Genomic DNA, 21,392 nt, shown 5'->3' with positions numbered 1-21,392 from the left:
TTCCTACTTCAAGTTGCTATAATTCTTAATTTAATCGCACACAGAATTTATGCTGATACAGTCTAAAGTCAACACAACTGAAGATTTCTGGAATAATCTATGAAATGCTGTTGTCACATCCAACAATATCCTCCCTAAATTAAGATGTGTCTTATTTCCTCTCACACCCCTTTCTCTTTTCCTTTTTAAACTTACAGTGAGTTTTGTTGGTAGCCAAAATTATTTTGTCATCTCAATTCTTGGTTTCTAGTCCTAGAAAATCAGCAGCTATCTACCATGAATCCAGTTAAAGCAAATGAAATTAATTAAAAATAAAAAAGTGCTGGCAGACACCAAATGAATTTAGCGGTCATTTTGAAAAGGAATATAATTATGCAATTGTTCAACTGCAGTCTGCCAAAACATTTCTGTTTTCAATTTAGTATTAACAAAACATGTCTACAGGACCTTTATGAAACATCATTCTTACCCTTTTTCTAGAATCTTCGATGGCCGACAGCAATGCATTATCTCTCTCATTCTTCAGAAATCCCTGAGGAAGTAAAATAATACAATTTCCATTAAAATGAGCTCAATAAATCTCTTATAATTTTTCATATTAATATATTTGCTTAGAAAAGTGCTAACTCCACTCAGAACTTTATTTTAACATTATTTTACAATTCTCACAACAATTAAAAGAAGCATTTTCTCTGTTTAATATCCATTTGAGATCAGAGAAAGTTAAGTTCCTATAATCAATATTCTGCCTGTTTCGTAGACTCTACTGAACCAGGGTAGATAAAAATAAATGAATTATGAATCAAAACTTTTTTTTTTTAATCAGATTTTTATTCTTGTGGGAATGTTTTGGGTCAAGCAGTTCCCCTCCTGGTCCTAGTACCAGGATAGAGGGTAGTGCATGAGGAGGGCAGCTGCCCTGGTTGTCAAGCCTTCAACAGGGCTGCTTTTACCTATGGACACAGTAGAAGACCCACTGCATGAGCATAGGGAGCTCTTCCCTGATGACTACTGACTTGGGCCCAGAATCTTAAGTAGCAGAGAACAGCTCTCTGCTTCCTGCACCACCCCTTCCCCTCACAGGCAGCATGAAAGGAAAAGGAAAACAAGAGAATGAACCTGAAGCTTGACAGTGTAAAGCAATGAACAAATCTCTACTCCCTAATTCAGTCCCCTTTCCCCTCCTATCTGCAGGGAACAGGATGGGAGGAGGAAGTAAAGATGGACTGGCTAGCAGAACAAAGATTTGTTTAGTTTTTTTTGTGTGTGTGTGTTTGCAGGTGTGATCTCTTAGTCTGTATTTGGTGAGGGTCTGATTCTTGTGTGTGTGTGATTGAGGTGAGATATTCTGCTAGCATGTAGATTCTGTCCAGGGAAATGTAGCAGTCCAGTTTATTCTGCATTCCCAATAGGAGGTATACTGATATTTTAGAGCCCAGTGGAATATATGCACTGTTGTCTTTTCATACAGGTTGTCGCTGTTTGAGTTCTGGGAGTTAGTGATGTTTTGGTAGGGTCGGTTTGTTGTATAGTTTGAGTTACTTTTTTGCAGTGTTTTGTGTTACTTCACAAAGTTCCTGGTAATGAAGGGACTTTATGTTGTCACTTAAGTAACAATTATACAATTTGGATTTTTTTCTATAGTGAGTAGTAAGGGGAAAAATCCCAGTTCAGCCCAGCAAATCCTTTCAGAAGTTCAACCAGTATAGTATCAATTTTTTTTTATGATAAATTTAGGTATTTCTTGGGAGGGGTGCTTTTTTTTTGTTTTGTTTTATAGTTTATCCCTAGAAATTACAGATGAGACATTTATCAGACATTATATGATTTCTGATATATATTTGTATGAGAGAGAAACTAAAAATAAACAAGCAGATATCCCTTCAATCCGAATACACAAACACAAAACGAAGGGCATGAAAGAACAAAAATCAAATACCTTCAAAAACCATTTATCTAACTATTAAGAACACAGCATAAAAATAATGGTGTGTAAGTTGATCAGTTTTGCGAGTTTTCTTAAAAAAGAGCATTTAGCTAAGGTTCCTGCATTAACTATTAAAATTAAACAATTAGAATATCAGCATAAACACAACTGCCTACCCTGTATTTATAAAAAGTTGGAAGCCTATCGGAAGAAGCTACATTCTCTCGAGATTGAAAAAGTTGAACGTGCTCTTAAATTGGTTAAATCGAAATGTTATCAACACAGGAACAAGATGGGAGCCTTTTTGGCACGGGCGGTGCAAAAGAAAATTGAGAGATCCCCTATTTTGCGAATCAAGGGTGACTGAGATGAAAAAATGACTACCCCTAAAAGTATCAAAAAGGCTATTTTGCAATATTTTCTTAATTATATTCTGATTCTACTCAGATTCCTTTGGATGATATTTCTCAATTCCTAGATACCCTCAGGCTTCCTAAGGTGTCCACTGTTTAGAGTGAATTGTTAGCAGCCCCGATTACTGCTCTTGAGATACAGAATGCAATTAAGTTACTACCTGGTGGTAAATGTCCAGGGCTGGATGGTTATCAACTTTTTAAAACATTTTTTCTCGGAAGTGGTCCCCTTCTTAATGCCTCTTTATAACTTTGACAGGGACCCAATGGCCAGCTTAGGAACGTTGGTGAATGCTACCATTTCTCTTATACTTAAACCTGTGTGAGATCCCGTGGAGTGTGGCTCTTATAGGCGCATCTCACTTCTTAATTCAGATCTGAAGATCCTAGCTAAAGTTTTACAGTTGCATCTGAAGTCGGTACTTCCCTCCTTAGTGCACAGGGATCAAACCGGTTTTGTAAAAGGGAGAGTCTCTATTTTTAATACTACATGATTGGTTAATAGTAGTCATTTGGCTAAGAAAAAAGGAATTTCAAGAGTCAACTTATCTTTAGATGCGGAAAAGGCCTTTGACCAGATATTTTGGCCTTTTTTGTTTGCGGTTCTTCGTCATGTTGGTTTGCCTAGCTGCTTTCTCGAATGGATCAAAATATGTATGCTAACCCTAGAGCATGGCTTTTAATTAATGGCTCTCTCACTTCCTTTTTTCCCATTATGCGTGGAACCCAGCAGGGTTGTCCATTATCACCCTTACTTTTTTGACTTAGCTATTGAGTCTTTGGCTGCAGCTATCCGCTCCAACCTGGTGATTCAGGGGGTTAAGCTAGGGTGTTTCAACCATAAAATATCTCTTTATGCTATGTTCTGATCCACTTAAACTCATTACGGACCTCTGCCCCTGTGTTGTCAGCGCTTATACAGCATTATGGGGATTTGGCTGATTATAAAGTTAATTGGGACAAATTCAAGGTGTTTTCATGGGGTGAGACAGTTTGTCTTCTGGACATTTTGCATACTTTACAGAGGGCGACAGATGGATTCAAGTATCTGGGTGTGTTTATCCTAAAAATTGGTACAAGCTTTATGCTCATAACTATGTGGGTCTTCTTAGGTCAATCAAAAGAAAAGTAGTGGAATGGGTGGATCTCCCTGTCTCTTGGGCTGAAAGGATTAACTTAATGAAATGAATATCCTTGTCCAGGTTCTTATATTTGTTCAACATATCCCTTGTTCAATTTCACTGAAGGAGTTTGATGGTTTACATAGCTGCATGTCGAAGTTTATTTGGCAATATAAGCAAGCGCACAATGTTAAAGGCTAAGCCCTTATCCAGGCCTTTCTGCAGGAAATCCAAGATTCACGTGTTTTCTGATCTCCAGGGCGAGCTTAAGCGCTCATAACAGAACCCTTTGAAAAGGCATCAAACCCTGATATAGCCTACTGGTATAGAGGTCTTCCACACTTCTAACATGGTTGCTGTTTATTTATTTATTTAAGGATTTTTTATACCGGCATTCATGATAGCGTTCACATCATGTCGGTTTACATGAAAACAGGGGTGTGATGTTACTGTCGGGGAGTAGCCCATCCCCCGTAGGCATGTCCTTGCAAGGGCCAGGCCATAAGTCAGAATGGAGACGAGTCTTGCGTTGGAACTGGACCCTGCCACAGTTTGCTTGCACTCTTTTTGGAGCCGTAGGTGGATTTTGGACAGCAGCCTTATTAGGTTTGCATGCCATAGTCTCCTCAGTCAGTCTAGAGGACGTGTATAAAGAGGAGGCAGCAAAACACTGCACGGAGCGGCAGTAGTCACAGAGGCATTCACCGAGCGGGATGCCATTGGCCAGTGGTTGGTATTCCACCTTCACGGAGCGGAAGGATGGAGGGCTGCCATCTCCAAATTAAAAAAAACAAAACTCAGGGGTGGGTAAGAGTATGTAAAATTAACGGAGAGTTCAAAGGCTATAGGTATTACCAATTATTAGGCTTATTCAATATTTGTTGATAGTTAATGTGGCTTTCAATGCATACTTCACTTCCAATGCATATACAGCATAGCTCTCTGCTTCAACAGCAGGGGAGAAGAAAAACATACTTCACGCATATCCAGCATAGCTCTCTGCTTCAACGGCAGGGGAGAAGTAAAACTAATACTTCACGCATATCCAGCATAGCTCTCTGCTTCAACGGCAAGGGAGAAGAAAAACTAATACTTCACGCATATCCAGCATAGCTCTCTGCTTCAACGGTAGGGGAGAAGAAAAACAACCAATAAGGGCTGAATAACAGTCTGGGTAAACAAGTAAGTATGGGTGTAGCTTGCTTATTGTGGCGGTTACTACCCCTAACTAATCAAGCTTGATATTTCACTTGGATGCAGCTCCATCACTGCTCTCTACATTAATGGTGGGGTGAAAGGGAAATAGAACCAAAGGTTACTAAGAGCCAAGAGAAACAGATAAGTATGAGAAAAAAGAAGTGTGAAGCTTGCTGGGCAGACTGGATGGGCCAATTGGTCTTCTTCTGCCGTCATTTCTATGTTTCTATGATAGAGGGGTTGGTCCTCTAGCCTCCATTATTTTGCCGATGAGGAGACAGAGTGGGAAGACATACAGCAGGTTGAGTCTTGGCCAAGAGCTGCTCTGGGCATCTATTCAGCTAGATTCTATTTCCACCAAGCAACTGAAAAATATGCTTTGGCATTCCCCTGATTTGCCATTAACTTTACACCCAAGTGACTTCCCTGGTCCAATATCATTTGGAAGGCTTTTTGGTTGAGTTCCAATTCCTCCAGATTGAGATTTCCACTGAGGACAATCAATCTGGACATTCTCATTCTCCACAATATGTGATGCTGGATGGAATAAATGATAGCTTTATGGAGCAATTGGTTCAGGAACCGACGAGAGAGGGAGCAATTTTAGATCTAATTCTCAGTGGAGCACAGGACTTGGTGAGAGAGGTAACGGTGGTGGGGCCGCTTGGCAATAGTGATCATAATATGATCAAATTTGATTTAATGACTGGAAAAGGAACAGTGTGCAAATCCAAGGCTCTCGTGCTAAACTTTCAAAAGGGAAACTTTGATAAAATGAGAAAAATTGTTAGAAAAAAACTGAAAGAAGCAGCTACAAAAGTAAAAAATGTCCAAGAGGCGTGGTCATTGTTAAAAAATACCATTCTAGAAGCACAGTCCAGATGTATTCCACACATTAAGAAAGGTGGAAAGAAGGCAAAACGATTACCGGCATGGTTAAAAGGGGAGGTGAAAGAAGCTATTTTAGCCAAAAGACCTTCATTCAAAAATTGGAAGAAGGATCCAACAGAAGAAAATAGGATAAAGCATAAACATTGGCAAGTTAAATGTAAGACATTGATAAGACAGGCTAAGAAAGAATTTGAAAAGAAGTTGGCTGTAGAGGCAAAAACTCACAGTAAAAACTTTTTAAAATATATCCGAAGCAGAAAGCCTGTGAGGGAGTCAGTTGGACCGTTAGATGATCGAGGGGTTAAAGGGGCACTTAGAGAAGATAAGGCCTTCGCGGAAAGATTAAATGATTTCTTTGCTTCGGTGTTTACTGAAGAGGATGTTGGGGAGGTACCCGTAATGGAGAAGGTTTTCATGGGTAATGATTCAGATGGACTGAATCAAATCACGGTGAACCTAGAAGATGTGGTAGGCCTGATTGACAAACTGAAGAGTAGTAAATCACCTGGACCGGATGGTATACACCCCAGAGTTCTGAAGGAACTAAAAAATGAAATTTCAGACCTATTAGTAAAAATTTGTAACTTATCATTAAAATCATCCATTGTACCTGAAGACTGGAGGATAGCAAATGTAACCCCAATATTTAAAAAGGGCTCCAGGGGCGATCCGGGAAACTACAGACCGGTTTAGCCTGACTTCAGTGCCAGGAAAAATAGTGGAAAGTGTTCTAAACATCAAAATCACAGAACATATAGAAAGACATGGTTTAATGGAACAAAGTCAGCATGGCTTTACCCAGGGCAAGTCTTGCCTCACAAATCTGCTTCACTTTTTTGAAGGAGTTAATAAACATGTGGATAAAGGTGAACCGGTAGATATAGTATACTTGGATTTTCAGAAGGCGTTTGACAAAGTTCCTCATGAGAGGCTTCTAGGAAAAGTAAAAAGTCATGGGATAGGTGGCGATGTCCTTTCGTGGAATGCAAACTGGCTAAAAGACAGGAAACAGAGAGTAGGATTAAATGGGCATCTGTATTGGGACCCTTACTGTTCAATATATTTATAAATGATCTGGAAAGAAATACGACGAGTGAGATAATCAAATTTGCAGATGACACAAAATTGTTCAGAGTAGTTAAATCACAAGCAGATTGTGATAAATTGCAGGAAGACCTTGTGAGACTGGAAAATTGGGCATCCAAATGGCAGATGAAATTTAATGTGGATAAGTGCAAGGTGATGCATATAGGGAAAAATAACCCATGCTATAATTACACAATGTTGGGTTCCATATTAGGTGCTACAACCCAAGAAAGAGATCTAGGTGTCATAGTGGATAACACATTGAAATCGTCGGTGCAGTGTGCTGCGGCAGTCAAAAAAGCAAACAGAATGTTGGGAATTATTAGAAAAGGAATGATGAATAAAACGGAAAATGACATAATGCCTCTGTATCGCTCCATGGTGAGACCGCACCTTGAATACTGTGTACAATTCTGGTCGCCGCATCTCAAAAAAGATATAATTGCGATGGAGAAGGTACAGAGAAGGGCTACCAAAATGATAAAGGGAATGGAACAACTCCCCTATGAGGAAAGACTAAAGAGGTTAGGACTTTTCAGCTTGGAGAAGAGACGACTGAGGGGGGATATGATAGAGGTGTTTAAAATCATGAGAGGTCTAGAACGGGTAGATGTGAATCGGTTATTTACTCTTTCGGATAGTAGAAAGACTAGGGGGCACTCCATGAAGTTAGCATGGGGCACATTTAAAACTAATCGGAGAAAGTTCTTTTTTACTCAACGCACAATTAAACTCTGGAATTTGTTGCCAGAGAATGTGGTTCGTGCAGTTAGTATAGCTGTGTTTAAAAAAGGATTGGATAAGTTCTTGGAGGAGAAGTCCATTACCTGCTATTAAGTTCACTTAGAGAATAGCCACTGCCATTAGCAATGGTTACATGGAATAGACTTAGTTTTTGGGTCCTTGCCAGGTTCTTGTGGCCTGGATTGGCCACTGTTGGAAACAGGATGCTGGGCTTGATGGACCCTTGGTCTGACCCAGTAAGGCATTTTCTTATGTTCTTATGTGAATAAGTTTCATTCCATCTGTCGGCATAGTTGCCCTCTCTTCTGCAAGCACAGGGCTGCGGATATCCTCTTGCTTGTTCACATATGCTACTGCTATGGTTTTGTCTGAAAAATCTCTGACCATCATTCCTTTTATCTGAGGGAGGAAGTATTGTAATGCCATTCTGATGGTTCTTGTTTCCAGCCTGTTTATCAACCATAATGCTACCTGTGGCGATTAAAAAAGCAAACATAGAGATCCAAGATGGCATCTCTGAAGCAGGACGTGTGAGTAGTGAGTTCCTGAGCTGAAAGTATTTCCACGAAATTATGCCGCACACCAAAAGAAAAGGGAGAGTCAGGGTAGAGACCCCGACAGCCCTGACTCCCGCTTCTACTCAGCTCTCTATTGGGAACTTCTTCTCGCCGAGCAGTGCTAATCCCCCGGGAGATGTGGCCGATTTGGGCGTCGACGAAGAGCAAACGCTGACGCAACAAGGCCCAAACATCTCGCTGAGCCCCGGGGCTCCCCTTAAGCCTTTGCCTCCTGGACCCGCTTCATCCCCGGATTTGGTAACGGAAGTCCGACCGGAGTTGCCGGACTTATCAGACCCCTTCGAGGGAAACCCGTTGGGAGAAGAATCGAGCCAAAAAGTTAGAAGAGGAGGAGACCCTCTAACTTCAACACCGGAGGAGAGCAAGGGCCGAGCAGAGGCCTCAGGAGAGAGGCAGGAACTCTGCACAGAGAGAACAGTGAGTTGTAAAAAATGTTACAAGCGTTCCACAAATGTCTAAAATAACTTTGGAAAATGTATGGATAGTCCTTATGGAATTGAAATCATCTATTGAGACTCTAAATAAAACGCTAGGAGAAACGCAGAATCGCGTTTCCCAGATAGACCCGATACTGTCTGAGCATAAAGAAAAATTTCAGTCACTAGAAAATAGAGTGGAATCTGTAGAGAAAACCCAAAGAGAGCTGATATGTGGAGATACTGCGAACTCCAGGAAAATTGAGACATTAGAAAACCAATCGAGATATAAAAACCTCAGGATACTAAACTTCCCCAGTGTTAAACTAATATCTACTTATGAGATGTATAAAAAATATCCATCCGAAGTTTTGAAGTTAACATCAGGAGAAATACCAGCGTTGGAGAAGATTTTCTTTGTAAATCAAAGGAAAATAGAGAATAAAGACCAAGATCAAGGTGAAAAAAATGGTTTCCAACAACAAGAGATGGAGATTTTTTTTAATCCTTATTAGTTTTAATTATTGGGCGTAATTTAATAATTCTGCTCTTTTGAAATATTTAATTTTTTGGAAGAAATAGAACTTTTTTAATTATTGGATTTTTTATTCATCGGATGTTTTGAAGTATTTTATTGGTGTTTGAGAAATTTTGTATGTTCTATTCATTAATGGTCTGAAATATTCTTTTTATGAATATGATTTTATTGCTTTATATTTCTTGATTTTATTATTTAATGTTTTATGAAGAATGGTAATGTTTCTATTTTTCCATTGTTGCTCTGCATGTAGAGGCTGGCTTGTTGTGGGTTCCAGTTCAGTTCTTCTCAGCACGTTTCTGTTTATACTTTATGATCTCTTTATTCTGTATTTGGTAAGTGTCTGTGTTCTGTATATGTGATCAAGGTGAGGTATTTTGTTGGTATGTAGTTTCTGTGAAGAGATCTATAGCAGTCTGATTTCCTAATAAGAGTTTTATTGGTGTTCTATGGCCTGGTATAATATGTGCAGTGTTGCCTTTTCATAGATAAGATTGTTAGAGTTGTTTTGGTATGGGAGGTTTACTATATTGTAATGGTAATTCTGTTTGTTCATAGCTTTCTGAGGGCCAAGTTCACACCCAATACACATCATAAAAAGCCTAATTCTATAGGATTGCCAAGTGTCTTTTTTGCAGAATTTTCTGGTTGGCACCACTGGAGTGCATGTAAATATAATATGTGTGTTGTAAGTATTATTTTTGCCTCAGCAGACTATACTTTTGAATGTACTTTTCCATGTAAATGTATTATAAATGCATAATTTAATTGTGTGTGACTGTGAAGGATGTGGGGGGATATGCGGTGGCGTATGTGCAAGGCTGTAAGGTTTGTCTAGGGTACCTAATACCCTTCCCTATCCATGGGTTCTGGAGTGGGGGGAGGGGGGCATGTCAGTTTTTAAAAATATGGATTGCAGAATGGAGCTGGGCTTATTTGATGGGCTAGGGACAGACACTGAATTAATCAGGGGGGAGGGAGTCAGTACAATAATTTTTTGCACAGGGCAGCAAAAAAGCTAGAACCCACCCTGCCTGAGCTGTTCATGGCTAACCCTAGAAAATACTCTAGCCCAGAACACCTTACTTATATTTCCAGATGTCCTAGATGCTAACATCAGTATCACTATTTTATTACATCAACAGTGTCACTGGACAGCTTCTTTTGTGTCCCTAGTATGCTTCTGCTGGAACTTTATTTTAGATTAATTTATTTTCAGTTACTTGCTGACATTTTGCTCAACTTGCAGGACACTTTTCCCAAATTTGTATTCCTGAGCTTGGGAACTTTTATTTTTTATTTGCTGACTTCGAAGCTGCTGGGAGACGCATGTCTGTTTTTAGTGCTTACTACAACGATAAAGACTTGCTTTTGTTAGCGGGGAGTTGCTGATTGAGGGAGGGAGGGTAGATGGGGTTAGCGGGAGAGAAGTTAGGAAGGTCTCAGGATAGGCCTATTTTTTGGTTTAGTTTTGCTACCCTTGTCCTGAAGGATTTCCTACCAGGAGGAAGTTACATTGTGAAAGGGGATATGTATCCTCGATGGGAAAATTCCTCTTCTTCTTTAGCAAATGATAAAAATATAATCATAAAACCAGCTGATAAAGGTGGCGCAGTTGTTATACAGAATAGAGAAGAAATATCTTGACAGCTGGATAATGTCAATAATTATAAACATTTTGAGAAAGATCCAAAAAAGGAAATACAATCTATCATTAAGAAAATTAGTAATTTAGGTAAAGATAGATTTTGGACCATAAAAGAATATAAATTTCTGAAAGTTAAACATCCACAAATTCCCACAATATATACATTACCAAAAGTGCATAAGACATTGGTTAGACCACCCGGAAGACCAACTGTCTCATCAGATGATTCTATTTTAGAGCTTTTATCTAAGTACACCGATTGTTTCTTACGTGAATTTGTTCAAGTAGGACCATCATATATTCGTGACACGACATCTTTTAAATATGCTGAACTCTATCATGACTAATATTGGTGATTATTGGTTTGTACCAATGGATATCAACTCTTTACAGACCTGGATTCCACAAGATTAGTTCTACAAGTTATAAGAGAGGTTTTAGATTGTAGAAAGCATCCACACAGAGTACCTACAGAATTCATTACACAGCTAGCAAGTTTGCATTGAAAAATAATTTTTTTTATTTCAAAATGAATTTTTTCAAAAGTATCAGGAACTGCCATGGGGGCCACCATGGCTCCTTCTCTTGCAAACTTGTATATGACAAAATTTGAAGAAATATGGATTGAGAATTCTCCTTTTGTTGATAAGATTTATTTTTATAAATGGTATATTGATGACATATTTATGTTATGGAGCAGGTCTGAAGAAGAACTATATTAGTTTGTTACATGGTTTAACATGTGATGAGAAGATTCAGTTCACAGCAAGTTATGATTTTGGGAGAATTTCATAAGAACATGCCATACTGGGTCAGACCAAGGGTCCATCAAGCCCAGCATCCTGTCTCCAACAGTGGCCAATCCAGGCCATAAGAACCTGGCAAGTACCCAAAAACTAAGTCTATTCCATGTTACCGTTGCTAATGGCAGTGGCTATTCTCTAAGTGAACTTAATAGCAGGTAATAGACTTCTCCTCCAAGAACTTATCCAATCCTTTTTTAAACACAGCTATACTAACTGCACTAACCACAATCTCTGGCAACAAATTCCAGAGTTTAATTGTGCATTGAGTAATAAAGAACTTCCTCCGATTAGTTTTAAATGTGCCACGATTGTAAAAACAGAGATTTGGGAAATAAAAACAAGTGTGTTTCAAAAGAAAACTGATAGAAACACGTTTTTACGTTACACAAGTGCACATCCATTGGCAGTGGAAAAACAGCTTACCGTTTTCCCAATTTTTAAGATATAGATGCAACTGTTCCAATAATCTACCTTATAAATGGCCTGTGACCGACGGCCCGCAAATGCGCAGTAGAGCGCAGCTCTACTGCGCATGTGCGGGCAAGGATGTCGATCAGAAAAAAAAAATGGCGGTGGGGCCGCAGGAGCGGGAGGAGAAGCAGCGCGCGCGGTGCCGCTGCTTCTCCTCCCCAGATCTACCGGCAGATCTCGGGGGGGGGGGGTGTCACTCCCGCGCCCCCCCCCACCGAGATCTGCCGGCAGATCTCGGGGGGGGGGGTTGTCACTCCCACGCCCCCCCCACCGAGATCTGCCGGCAGATCTCGGGGGGGGGTCACTGCCGCGCGCGCGGGAGTGACCCCCCCCCCGAGATCTGCCGGCAGGAGCGGGAGGAGTTAATGGAGCCGGGTGAGGGTTGCGGGAAGTCGCGCTTACGGCGCCGGGAGGAAATGGAGGTGGGTGAAGGGAGGGAGAGGGGGACTGAGTGAGTGGGAGGGAGAGGGGGACTGAGTGAGTGGGAGGGAGGGAGTGGGGGACTGAGTGAGTGGGAGGGAGGGAGAGGGGGGACTGAGTGGGAGGGAGTGAGGGAGAGGGGGGACTGAGTGAGAGGAGAGGGAGGGTGGAGAGGAGTGGGTGGGGGAGGGGGGTGGTGAAGAGTGAGGGGAGAGAGAATGAGGGGGAGGTGAGAGACAGAGGGATGTAGCCCGTTTTAACGGGCTTTACGGCTTGTAAAATATATAAGGAAGAATCTCAACAATTGTTTCAGAAATTTAGAATGAGGGGCTGTCCGGTAAAACGCATTTAAAAGCGCTGTATAATGATAGAGAGGCTTTGTTATCGAAGGGCCTCATTTACCAAGTATTTTTCCCATAGGCACAAAATGGGAGAAAAGCTTTAGTGAATCAGGCCCTAAGGTTGATAAGAGTGAAGATTCCAAGGTGTCTACTTGTATGGTTAAATATTCTCCACTTTCTAAAAAAAATGTGAAAAGTATACAATCACATTGGCGTATGGTTCAGATGGTCCCAGCATTTAAAGATATGGATTTCAGAATGTCTTTTTCAAGATCAAAGAATTTGAAAGAATTTTTGTGTCCTGCTTTTTTGCCGCAAATAAATCCGATTGATGTTTCCATAAATACCGTGGAGAAGATCAGAGGTCATTTCAAATGTGGACATTGTGCTATTTGTAACCAAACCTTGCAAATTAAAGAATTTGTATGTCCCACCACTAAACAGAAATATAAATTGCAACATTTTACCACATGCATGTCTACTTTTTATTGTTTATGCGATCAAATGTCCATGTGAGAAAATGTATTTAGGGAAAACCAAATGATCATTACATTTGCGATTGCGTGAACACAAAAGTTGTTTGCATAACATCAGAGAAAAGGCTCCCATCGTTCAACACTGCATAATAAAACAACATAAGATCAAGGATTTGAGATGGTTTGCTTTGGATCAAGTAACAAAGAATGCAAGAAGGGGTGATAGAGAGCGTGTATTAAATCACAGAGAACAGAAGTGGATTTGCATATTAAGGGCTGAAGAACCTCAAGGATTAAATATTAAGACTGAGTGGAACATGTTGATTTGATATCATATAAGCTCCGATACAAGTAGGATTTAAACATCAATTATGGAAAATGTTTAATTTTCACAAAATAACAAGAAAGAAATGTCGAGAAACAGATTGGTATGTTAAATCAAATGAAGAAGCCAGGACAACATTGATTAATATATGTATGTTATGCAGTTTCAGATCTTTAATTAGAATCAATCGTTGATGTATTATTGGCATCTAAACGCTAAAGATATTATGATGCATTGACGTCATCATGTAAGAGATGTGGGTTGTCACTGGATATTCAGGAATCACACTTGGAAGTGTTTAAAATATTTAATCAAATCAAATCAAAAAAAATCAAAAAAAAAAAAATCAAATCAAAATCAAACGGCGCCAGAACACCGGGTGCCTGCGCACAGGGATGCCACACACCATCACCACCGGGCTCCCTGAAATAACTAACAGTGATGAGAGAGACAGAAAGAAAGGAAAAAAAGTGAAAGAATCCATCTGGAACTGAGAGGGGAGGGGCGGTGTGTGATCCTTGATTGGGAGACCTGCCCCCTCTGATGTCACTGAGGACTGTGACAGACATTAAACGGCGCCAGAGCACCAGGCGTCGCGCGCTGAAGGGGCACTCCCCTTTGTGCATCCCTTCGTGCATCCCGTGTTAGCCATTCCCCATGTTCTTTTATATCCCTTGTTAACAATCCCCATATTTAAATGTTTAATGTATTTGACAAAGGTAACGCATAAGTTCCTCCAAATTTTGTTTAAATGTAAACCGATGTGATATGTAAAATTCAACACCGGTACATAAAAAAAAAATAAATAAATAAATAAATAAATAAATAAATAAATAAATAAATAAATAAAAGAAAGGTTACGTCCATGTTTCATTGAGCCCAGGGAATCGAGCATACAAGTATGGATGGTGGACCAACTGAAAAAGTGAGTTTTTATTAATAATTGGCAAGAAGTTTTTGACATTTGGAAAGTTATTTTAATATTTTGTTTTAAATAGATTGTTAATTTCATCTGGCACCGGGGAAGTGTACAGAAAAGCAGAAAAAACTGCTTTTCTGTACACCCTCTGACTTAATATCATAGCGATATTAAGACGGAGGCCCCAAAAATAAAAATAAATTAAAAATTAAAAATCTGCTCGCAGCCCGCAGGTTGGAAGATGGATGCTCAATTTAGCCGGCGTCCATTTTCCGAACCCATGGCTGTCAGCGGGTTCGAGAACCGACGCCGGTAAAACTGAGCGTCGGCTGTCAAAACCAAAGACAGTCGCCGCCTCCTTTTACCGCGGGCCCTCATTTGCATGCGGGCCGATACTGAATCACGCGCCCAGGACTCTGGCCTGTGAGCTTGCCGGCTTCTCCCACGCTTCTTTCTGTATCAGCCCGCAAGTTAGGATCAAGCACAGATGCCCATATAACTGATAAATGGAATGACTTGACTCTTACCCTTACAGAAAAAGAACTGGAAAAAATTGTGGATGTCTACAAATAAAAGTTCAAATTGCACTAAAAGAACTGAACTGATTAAGTTGTTACATAGGACATATCACACACTATGTTACTTTGCCAAAATATATGATGAATTGAGTCCCAGCTGTTGGAGGGGCTGCAGAGTGTTAGACACATACACATGTGGTGGGACTATTCTGGGGTTAATCAATTTTGGACAGCGATGACAAGAAATTTCATATATCCCTGACTGTCCTTTTCACCTGTCACTTGGGCCTTTTGGACATGTGGCGGGATCCAGGGTGTTAGTCAGGCAAAGAGTGTTGGTGTCCCACCTGCTCCTGGCAGCACAGTTTACAATTGCCAATATATGGAAATTTAATCCCAGTTCAGATTAATAGAGGGACCTAACTAAAGACATTGCTGACATCAAAAGACTGTGTTACCTCCTGAAGGGTCAGACGTCTAAGAATGATAGTATATGGGACTGTTACTGGAAATATTATACAGTACTGCAAAATTGCTGAATATTGTAATTTTTAGCCAGTTTTGTGCATCATGTCTTTTTCCCTCTATTTCATTGTCTTGTCCCTCTATTTCTTTGTCTTGTCCCTCTATTTCTTTGTCTTGTCCCTCTATTTCTTCGTCTTGTTCCTCTATTTCATTGTCTTGTGCTCCTTTCTTGTCCAGAAAGGCGTATACTGACCTATTGGCATGCCATTGCTTAAATAAAAGGTTTTAAAAGCAAATATGACTTGGCTTTGCCTGTCCCTAAGGTTGCTCCATATATATTTCATCTAAACAGGGGGTTTTGCATTTTTGAGTCCTCCCTTTGCTGTATCCTCACTTTTTTGTGGGTTGTGGCTCAGAGCTATAAAGTACCCTTGTGCACATGCTCAGAGTTAGAAGGCAGGCAATACTGGAAAGGAAAGGAAAGATTTGTGATGGATCTCTGCTCACCAGTTTTTAGAGAAAAAGAGGATCTTTTCCATCCTCAAGTTGGACAGATCAAGAGGAGAGGAGATTTTTGAAGAGGTGTAGTAGTAGGGATTTCTGGAATGCTTTGCTGTTTGTGGATTTTGCAAGCCAAGTTATCTGAAAGGCCCTGGTATCTCAAAGGGCTTGGGCTTTGATCTTCTGCCTTTGTGACCAGTTAACAACAGAGGCTGGAGATTTTCATAGGTTTTGGACTTTGAGAATTTTGTAAAGATTGTTGAAGATAACTATTTTTTTAGATTTATTTTTTTGGACAACAGAATTTCAACTTCCCAGCTTCTTACTTTATTCTGGAGCTGGAAGAGTTACCTTACCCTTCACAGGGAAGGACCTTTTTGAAAAGACATTGGTTCAGTTGGGAGAAGAACACCCAGAGGATGTAGCATGAACTTTGGTTGATTTTTTAAATTATGATTCTTCTAATGTTGTCTTTGATGTTGCCCTACTAGTTTGGACTTTGTTTTGTCTCTGCAAGTAAACTTTTAATTTGAACATCATCCTCAGATGTCTGGTTCTTTTTGTTACTGGGAATCCCCCGGTGAACCTAATTTACAGCTGAGGATACTGCTGACCAATGCTTTCAATTGAGTGAGAAACAGGAAGATATCCCCACAAAAGTACCTAGGACACGGGAGGTTATCTTCTCCTCCCCCCCCCCCCCCTTCCCCCGCTATATGTTTTGTATAGCTCCCCTGTTCCAGCTAACTTGCCAGTTGGGGAACCCACTATACAATATTTAACTGGCTAAATATGTAGATTAGTCTGACAGTGAGTAATGAGGAAAAAGAAGCCATATATAGAGCTAGAAAAGAGGAAATACAATTTTTGTTTTTAAACAAAGAACCATTTGTCAAGATGTGGGATAATGAGCCCTTAGACGGCTGTTAAGTTTGAGCAACCTATCTTGTGTGAGAACAAGAAAGGTGTTAACAGGTGACAGCTGACGTCATGGGATTAGATCTTCTGCCTAGAGAGCCACTTTCCCTCTTGGGTTGAGCTCACAGTTTCCGGCAGCTGGCAGAATATTCCAGGCCTGGTCTGAAGGCAGTAGTAGTAGGCAAGGTCAGAGGCTGAGCCAGGCAGACAGCAAGCAAAGTCAAGGTCTAATCCAAGTTCAAGGTAGGCTAAGGGCAAAGCAAAGTCAAGTTCCAGTCCAAGATCAAGGCAGGTTGAGAGCAAAGACTGGGAACTGAGAAAACAGGAGACAGACTATGACTAGTCATAGTCTGGAGCAAGAGAGGAACTCTCAAGATGGACACCAGGAACAAGGCAAGAATCTGGAATGGAGCAGGAACTACAGGAGTACACTAGCAACAGAATGGGAACACACCGATAACTAGCTCTGTGTCACAGATTTGCCTGCCATGCAGCCTCTCCGTGCTCTGGTTGTGCCTGCCATGACTCCTCCTCACCTGTAGAGGCCTTCAGTGAGCCTCACCACCAGCCTTTTAAGCTCCTTCTCACTGCTTGCACCATGCCCAAGCCTCAACCTTATATAACCCTGCCTTGCCAGAACCACCTTGCCTCTTCATGGAGTCACCCTTGGCTCTTTGACCTGGCCATTCTTGTCCTGTACCTTGTTTTGTGGCCTTCAGGCCTTCTTGTTCCTTGCCTTGTGACCTATTCTAGACTTTGCTTGTATCCTACCTTGTGGGCTTTTGGTCTCTTTTTACCTAGAGAACGTCAGACTTTTATGTTCTCTGATCTGTGTTTTCTTGCCTAGTCCTTGCTAGTCCTGTCCTGTCTTTGTTTGGTCTTTCGTACCCTGCCCAGTCTTGCTCTAGCCTGTCCAGACTCACCATTATGTACTGCCACCGCAAAGACCTACTGACCCGCAGAACCCAAGGGCTCAAACTGTGGGGCAGGGAGCTGGTAGGTGGAAGACTGGCCCTTGACTAGTCCAGTGTCCAGCCTTGCATTCCTGCACTGCTCCTGGCATGGTTTACCCAGGGTCCCTGACAGAATAAAGAGTCCAACTATTGCCCACAGGAGTGCGTACAGGACATCCAGCCCAGCCAGTGAGTCCAAAACAGATTCTTCTGCTTCCACCAAAAATATTATGTTCCTACTTTAACACTACAGGTCTCCTTAGAAAATTCTTTTTCTGCCTTGTTTGCTTATAGTTTAGGGTCCTTTCACACTCTTTGAGCACTTTCAATGACCTGCTTGTAATTCTGAAAACTGGAGAAGCAAAAAGTGTAGTTCTAAGTTTTCACAGACATGCTTTTCTTGTGGGCATTGGTCGGTGCTACCTAAGCCACAAACACTGCAGGCTGCTGAAGAACCTCCCAACACAGGTTTTTTTCAGAGCACTGATTCCTTGAAAACTACAGCTTGTCAAGCTAATTTAAACTGTACAGTTAATTCTAACACAGCATATTCAATGGAATTAAGTTCCTTATCGGGAAAGGCAGAATTTCCTTCTGAGTCCAGCTCAGATAAACAGGGGGGCAAATGAAAGCACTGAATAATCTTGCGCTGTAGAAGCACTGACAGAGTTAATTAATCCTGCTTTTAGATCTCAAAGAACCATAGCAGTTGCATCAGTTTATTAACGAGCTCAATGGTGACTGCTGAGTAGGTGGCATGCACCTTGCTTTTTGTCTGCCTCCTTAGAATCTTCTCACTGGGAATAGAGCTCAGAGACAAAACCTAATCCTGTTCCACAGACTCCACGCCAGGCTTCTGTCTGCAGCAACCTCCAGTATCTCTTGACATTCAGTGAGTGAACGGAGAATACTGCTCAAGCCTCTGCTTCAAAAGGAACTTGATCCAGCAGTCATAGTTCTGGCCTCAGCTTCTGGAGGACTCCATTCCAGATGATTCACTCTGGGAGGAACAGTCCAGTGCAACGGTCCTATCTCAGCAAGCACATTTCATTCCAACTGAGCCTTTCCAGGAAGAACCTGCAGCCACAACCTTGTTCCAGTGGGAACCTGCCTTGTCCAGCTCTCTTCTTCGAGGGACTCCAGTCCGGTGATCCTACGGAGTAGCAAATGCCCAGAGGGAGGCACTGCTATTTCAGATATTTAGCTCTCTAGTCACCCAGAGCCAATGGTCCAGTTCTCAAGCTACCCTGAGCCAGTGATCCAGTTTTCAAGCAACCCCGAGCCAGTGTTCCAGTTCACAAGTAATTCTGAGCCAGCAGTTCAGTTCTCAAGCACCTGAGCCTTCAATCCAGCTTGGGAAAAAAACAGAAGGCCCAGAGGGTGGTGCTGCTCCTGATCTTGAATGCCCAGAAGGGGGCACTACTCCTGACCTTGAGTGATCAGAAAGGGGCACTGGTCCTGACGCTCAGTTTGCGAAAGAGTGCTGCTCCAGCCCTGGAGTGCCCAAAAGAAGGTGCTGCTCCAGTTTCAGAGCACCCAGAAGAGAGTGCTGCTCCAGCCTCAGAGCACCCAGAAGAGAGTGCTGCTCCAGCCTCAGAGCACCCAGAAGAGAGTGCTGCTCCAGCCCTGGAGTGCCCAAAAGAAGGTGCTGCTCCAGTTTCAGAGCACCCAGAAGAGAGTGCTGCTCCAGCCTCAGAGCACCCAGAAGAGAGTGCTGCTCCAGCCTCAAAGCACCCAGAAGAGAGTGCTGCTCCAGCCCTGGAGTGCCCAAAAGAAGGTGCTGCTCCAGTTTCAGAGCACCCAGAAGAGAGTGCTGCTCCAGCCTCAGAGCACCCAGAAGAGAGTGCTGCTCCAGCCCTGGAGTGCCCAAAAGAGGGTGCTGTCCCAGCCTTGGAAAATCCATAAGGCGGCGCTGTTCCCGACATCTAGTTTTGCAGCCAAGTCTCGGCCTGCCTTGTCCAGCCTTGGAAATACCCTGACTTATCAATCCAGTTCCTCAGAGATACCCACCTAGTACTCCAGACTCAAGTTCTTGCTTGCCATAGCCCAATGAACAATGGAACCCTCTGGAGGACGGGGAGGTATTGAAGGCTGGGGTACTGTCACAGATTCACCTGCCATGCAGCCTTTCCGTGCCCTGGTTGTGCCTGCCATGACTCCTCCTCACCTGCAGAGGCATTCAACGATCCTCACCACCAGCCTTGCTATGCTGCTCCTCACTGCTCTCGCTACACCCAAGTCTCAGCCCTATGTAACCCTGCCTTACCAGAACCACCTTGCCTCTTCATGGAGTCACTCTTGGCTCTCTCACTTGGCCATTCTTGTCTTGTACCTTACCTTGTGGCCTCTGGGCCTTCTTGTTCCTTGCTTCTTGCTTTGTGGCCTACTGTAGGCCTTGCGGCCTCCGGACCTGCTCTACTTTTGTATCCTGCCTTGCGACCTTCTTGCCTTTCTGTACCTAGGGGCCAATAGCTTTGTGGCCTTTGGGGTTTTATATTCTGTGTTGTCTTGCCTATTCCTGGTCTGGTCATGCCCTGCCCAGTCCAGCCTTGCTCCAGCCTGTCCACACTCACCATGATGTACTGCTGCCGCAAAGACCTTCTGGCCCCCAGAACCCAAGGGCTCAATATGTGTGGAAGGGGGCTGCCTAGGTAGAAGAATATCCCTTATCTAGTCCAGTGGCTTGTCCTGTAGGCCTGCACCCTCCTGGAGTGGTTTACCCAAATTCCAGAGTCCCTGACACAGAGGAAACAAGCAGGAGACCTATTGTGAAGGCAAATGCTGCTATGTAGCTGGGGTTTAAATACCTAGCTTGGCAGTCAGCATCACTCAGCGGCATGGGGAGATTTTCCGCCATGGGGCCTAGAAAGCAAAAACGTGTGTGTGCGCACACCTAGAGAGACGGCAGCAGCCGTGGTGAGGACATAGCGTCTGGTGAGTCCCTGAGGTGAGTGAAGCTGGCCATGGCATGGCTATTGCAGCTGGCCAAACATAAGACTTTTTCTGTTAATATCTCAAGTAATGAAATGTTCCATCAAGTGAAGCCATCAATTTAACATTATTTGATGTTTTTAATAGAAAGCTGGATACCTATATTGTCATAGAGGATAATGATAGCTATGGTAGTTATAACTTTAAAAGTGATCAGTTTTTTTAAATTAATACAGTGATCTTTGTCATGCATGGCATACAAATGAAATGCAGGGCTAAATTCTGTGCTAACATTAGATTTGTGAAGAAATAGTCTTCCAAGGTTATGGTTATCCATATTGGTTGGAACAAGTGTCAACTAAATATGGTTTCCAATGCACATGGAGCTTTTAGCCCATACAAAAACTGGAGGAAAAATATGGTGCAACATACTTCCAAAATATTTCTAATTAGATACAAAGGATAATGCTGCTAACTCACACAGATTACATTATACTTAATAACAGAAATTTGCTTCTAAATAAAAGACTGTGTGGTATCTTCTTTCTCTCTCCCTTTACTTAAATATACAGTCTACCCAGTTTCAGTATTCATAAGCCAGGCCCCTGCAGGGGCACTGCGGCAATTCAAAAATAGCATCTTATGCTTGATAAATACTAGAGTCAAGCTATTTTTGATTGGCATAGAGTATTACTGCCTGAAATTCATCATTAGTATATAAAGGCATTTTTGTATTACATGCTTAGCCTTTCAAAATGTTTTTTTAGCCAGGAATTCAATAAAAAAAAT

General features: G+C 41.9%; 1 protein-coding gene across 1 annotated transcript in view; it reads right to left on the bottom strand.

Annotated features, from left to right (window-relative positions):
- NUP93 (nucleoporin 93) overlaps positions 1–21,392 on the bottom strand; it is a 223,416-nt gene that overhangs the window by 137,312 nt on the left and 64,712 nt on the right. The window contains exon 4 of the mRNA XM_029608719.1: positions 470–532. Coding sequence (XP_029464579.1) covers positions 470–532 — 63 coding nt within the window. The remainder of the gene's footprint in view (positions 1–469; positions 533–21,392) is intronic.

This window comes from Rhinatrema bivittatum, chromosome 7 (assembly GCF_901001135.1).
Source record: "Rhinatrema bivittatum chromosome 7, aRhiBiv1.1, whole genome shotgun sequence".
NCBI lineage: Eukaryota > Metazoa > Chordata > Amphibia > Gymnophiona > Rhinatrematidae > Rhinatrema > Rhinatrema bivittatum.
The sequence above is the reverse complement of the archived record's forward strand: the minus strand, read 5'-3'. Positions and strand labels throughout refer to the sequence as shown.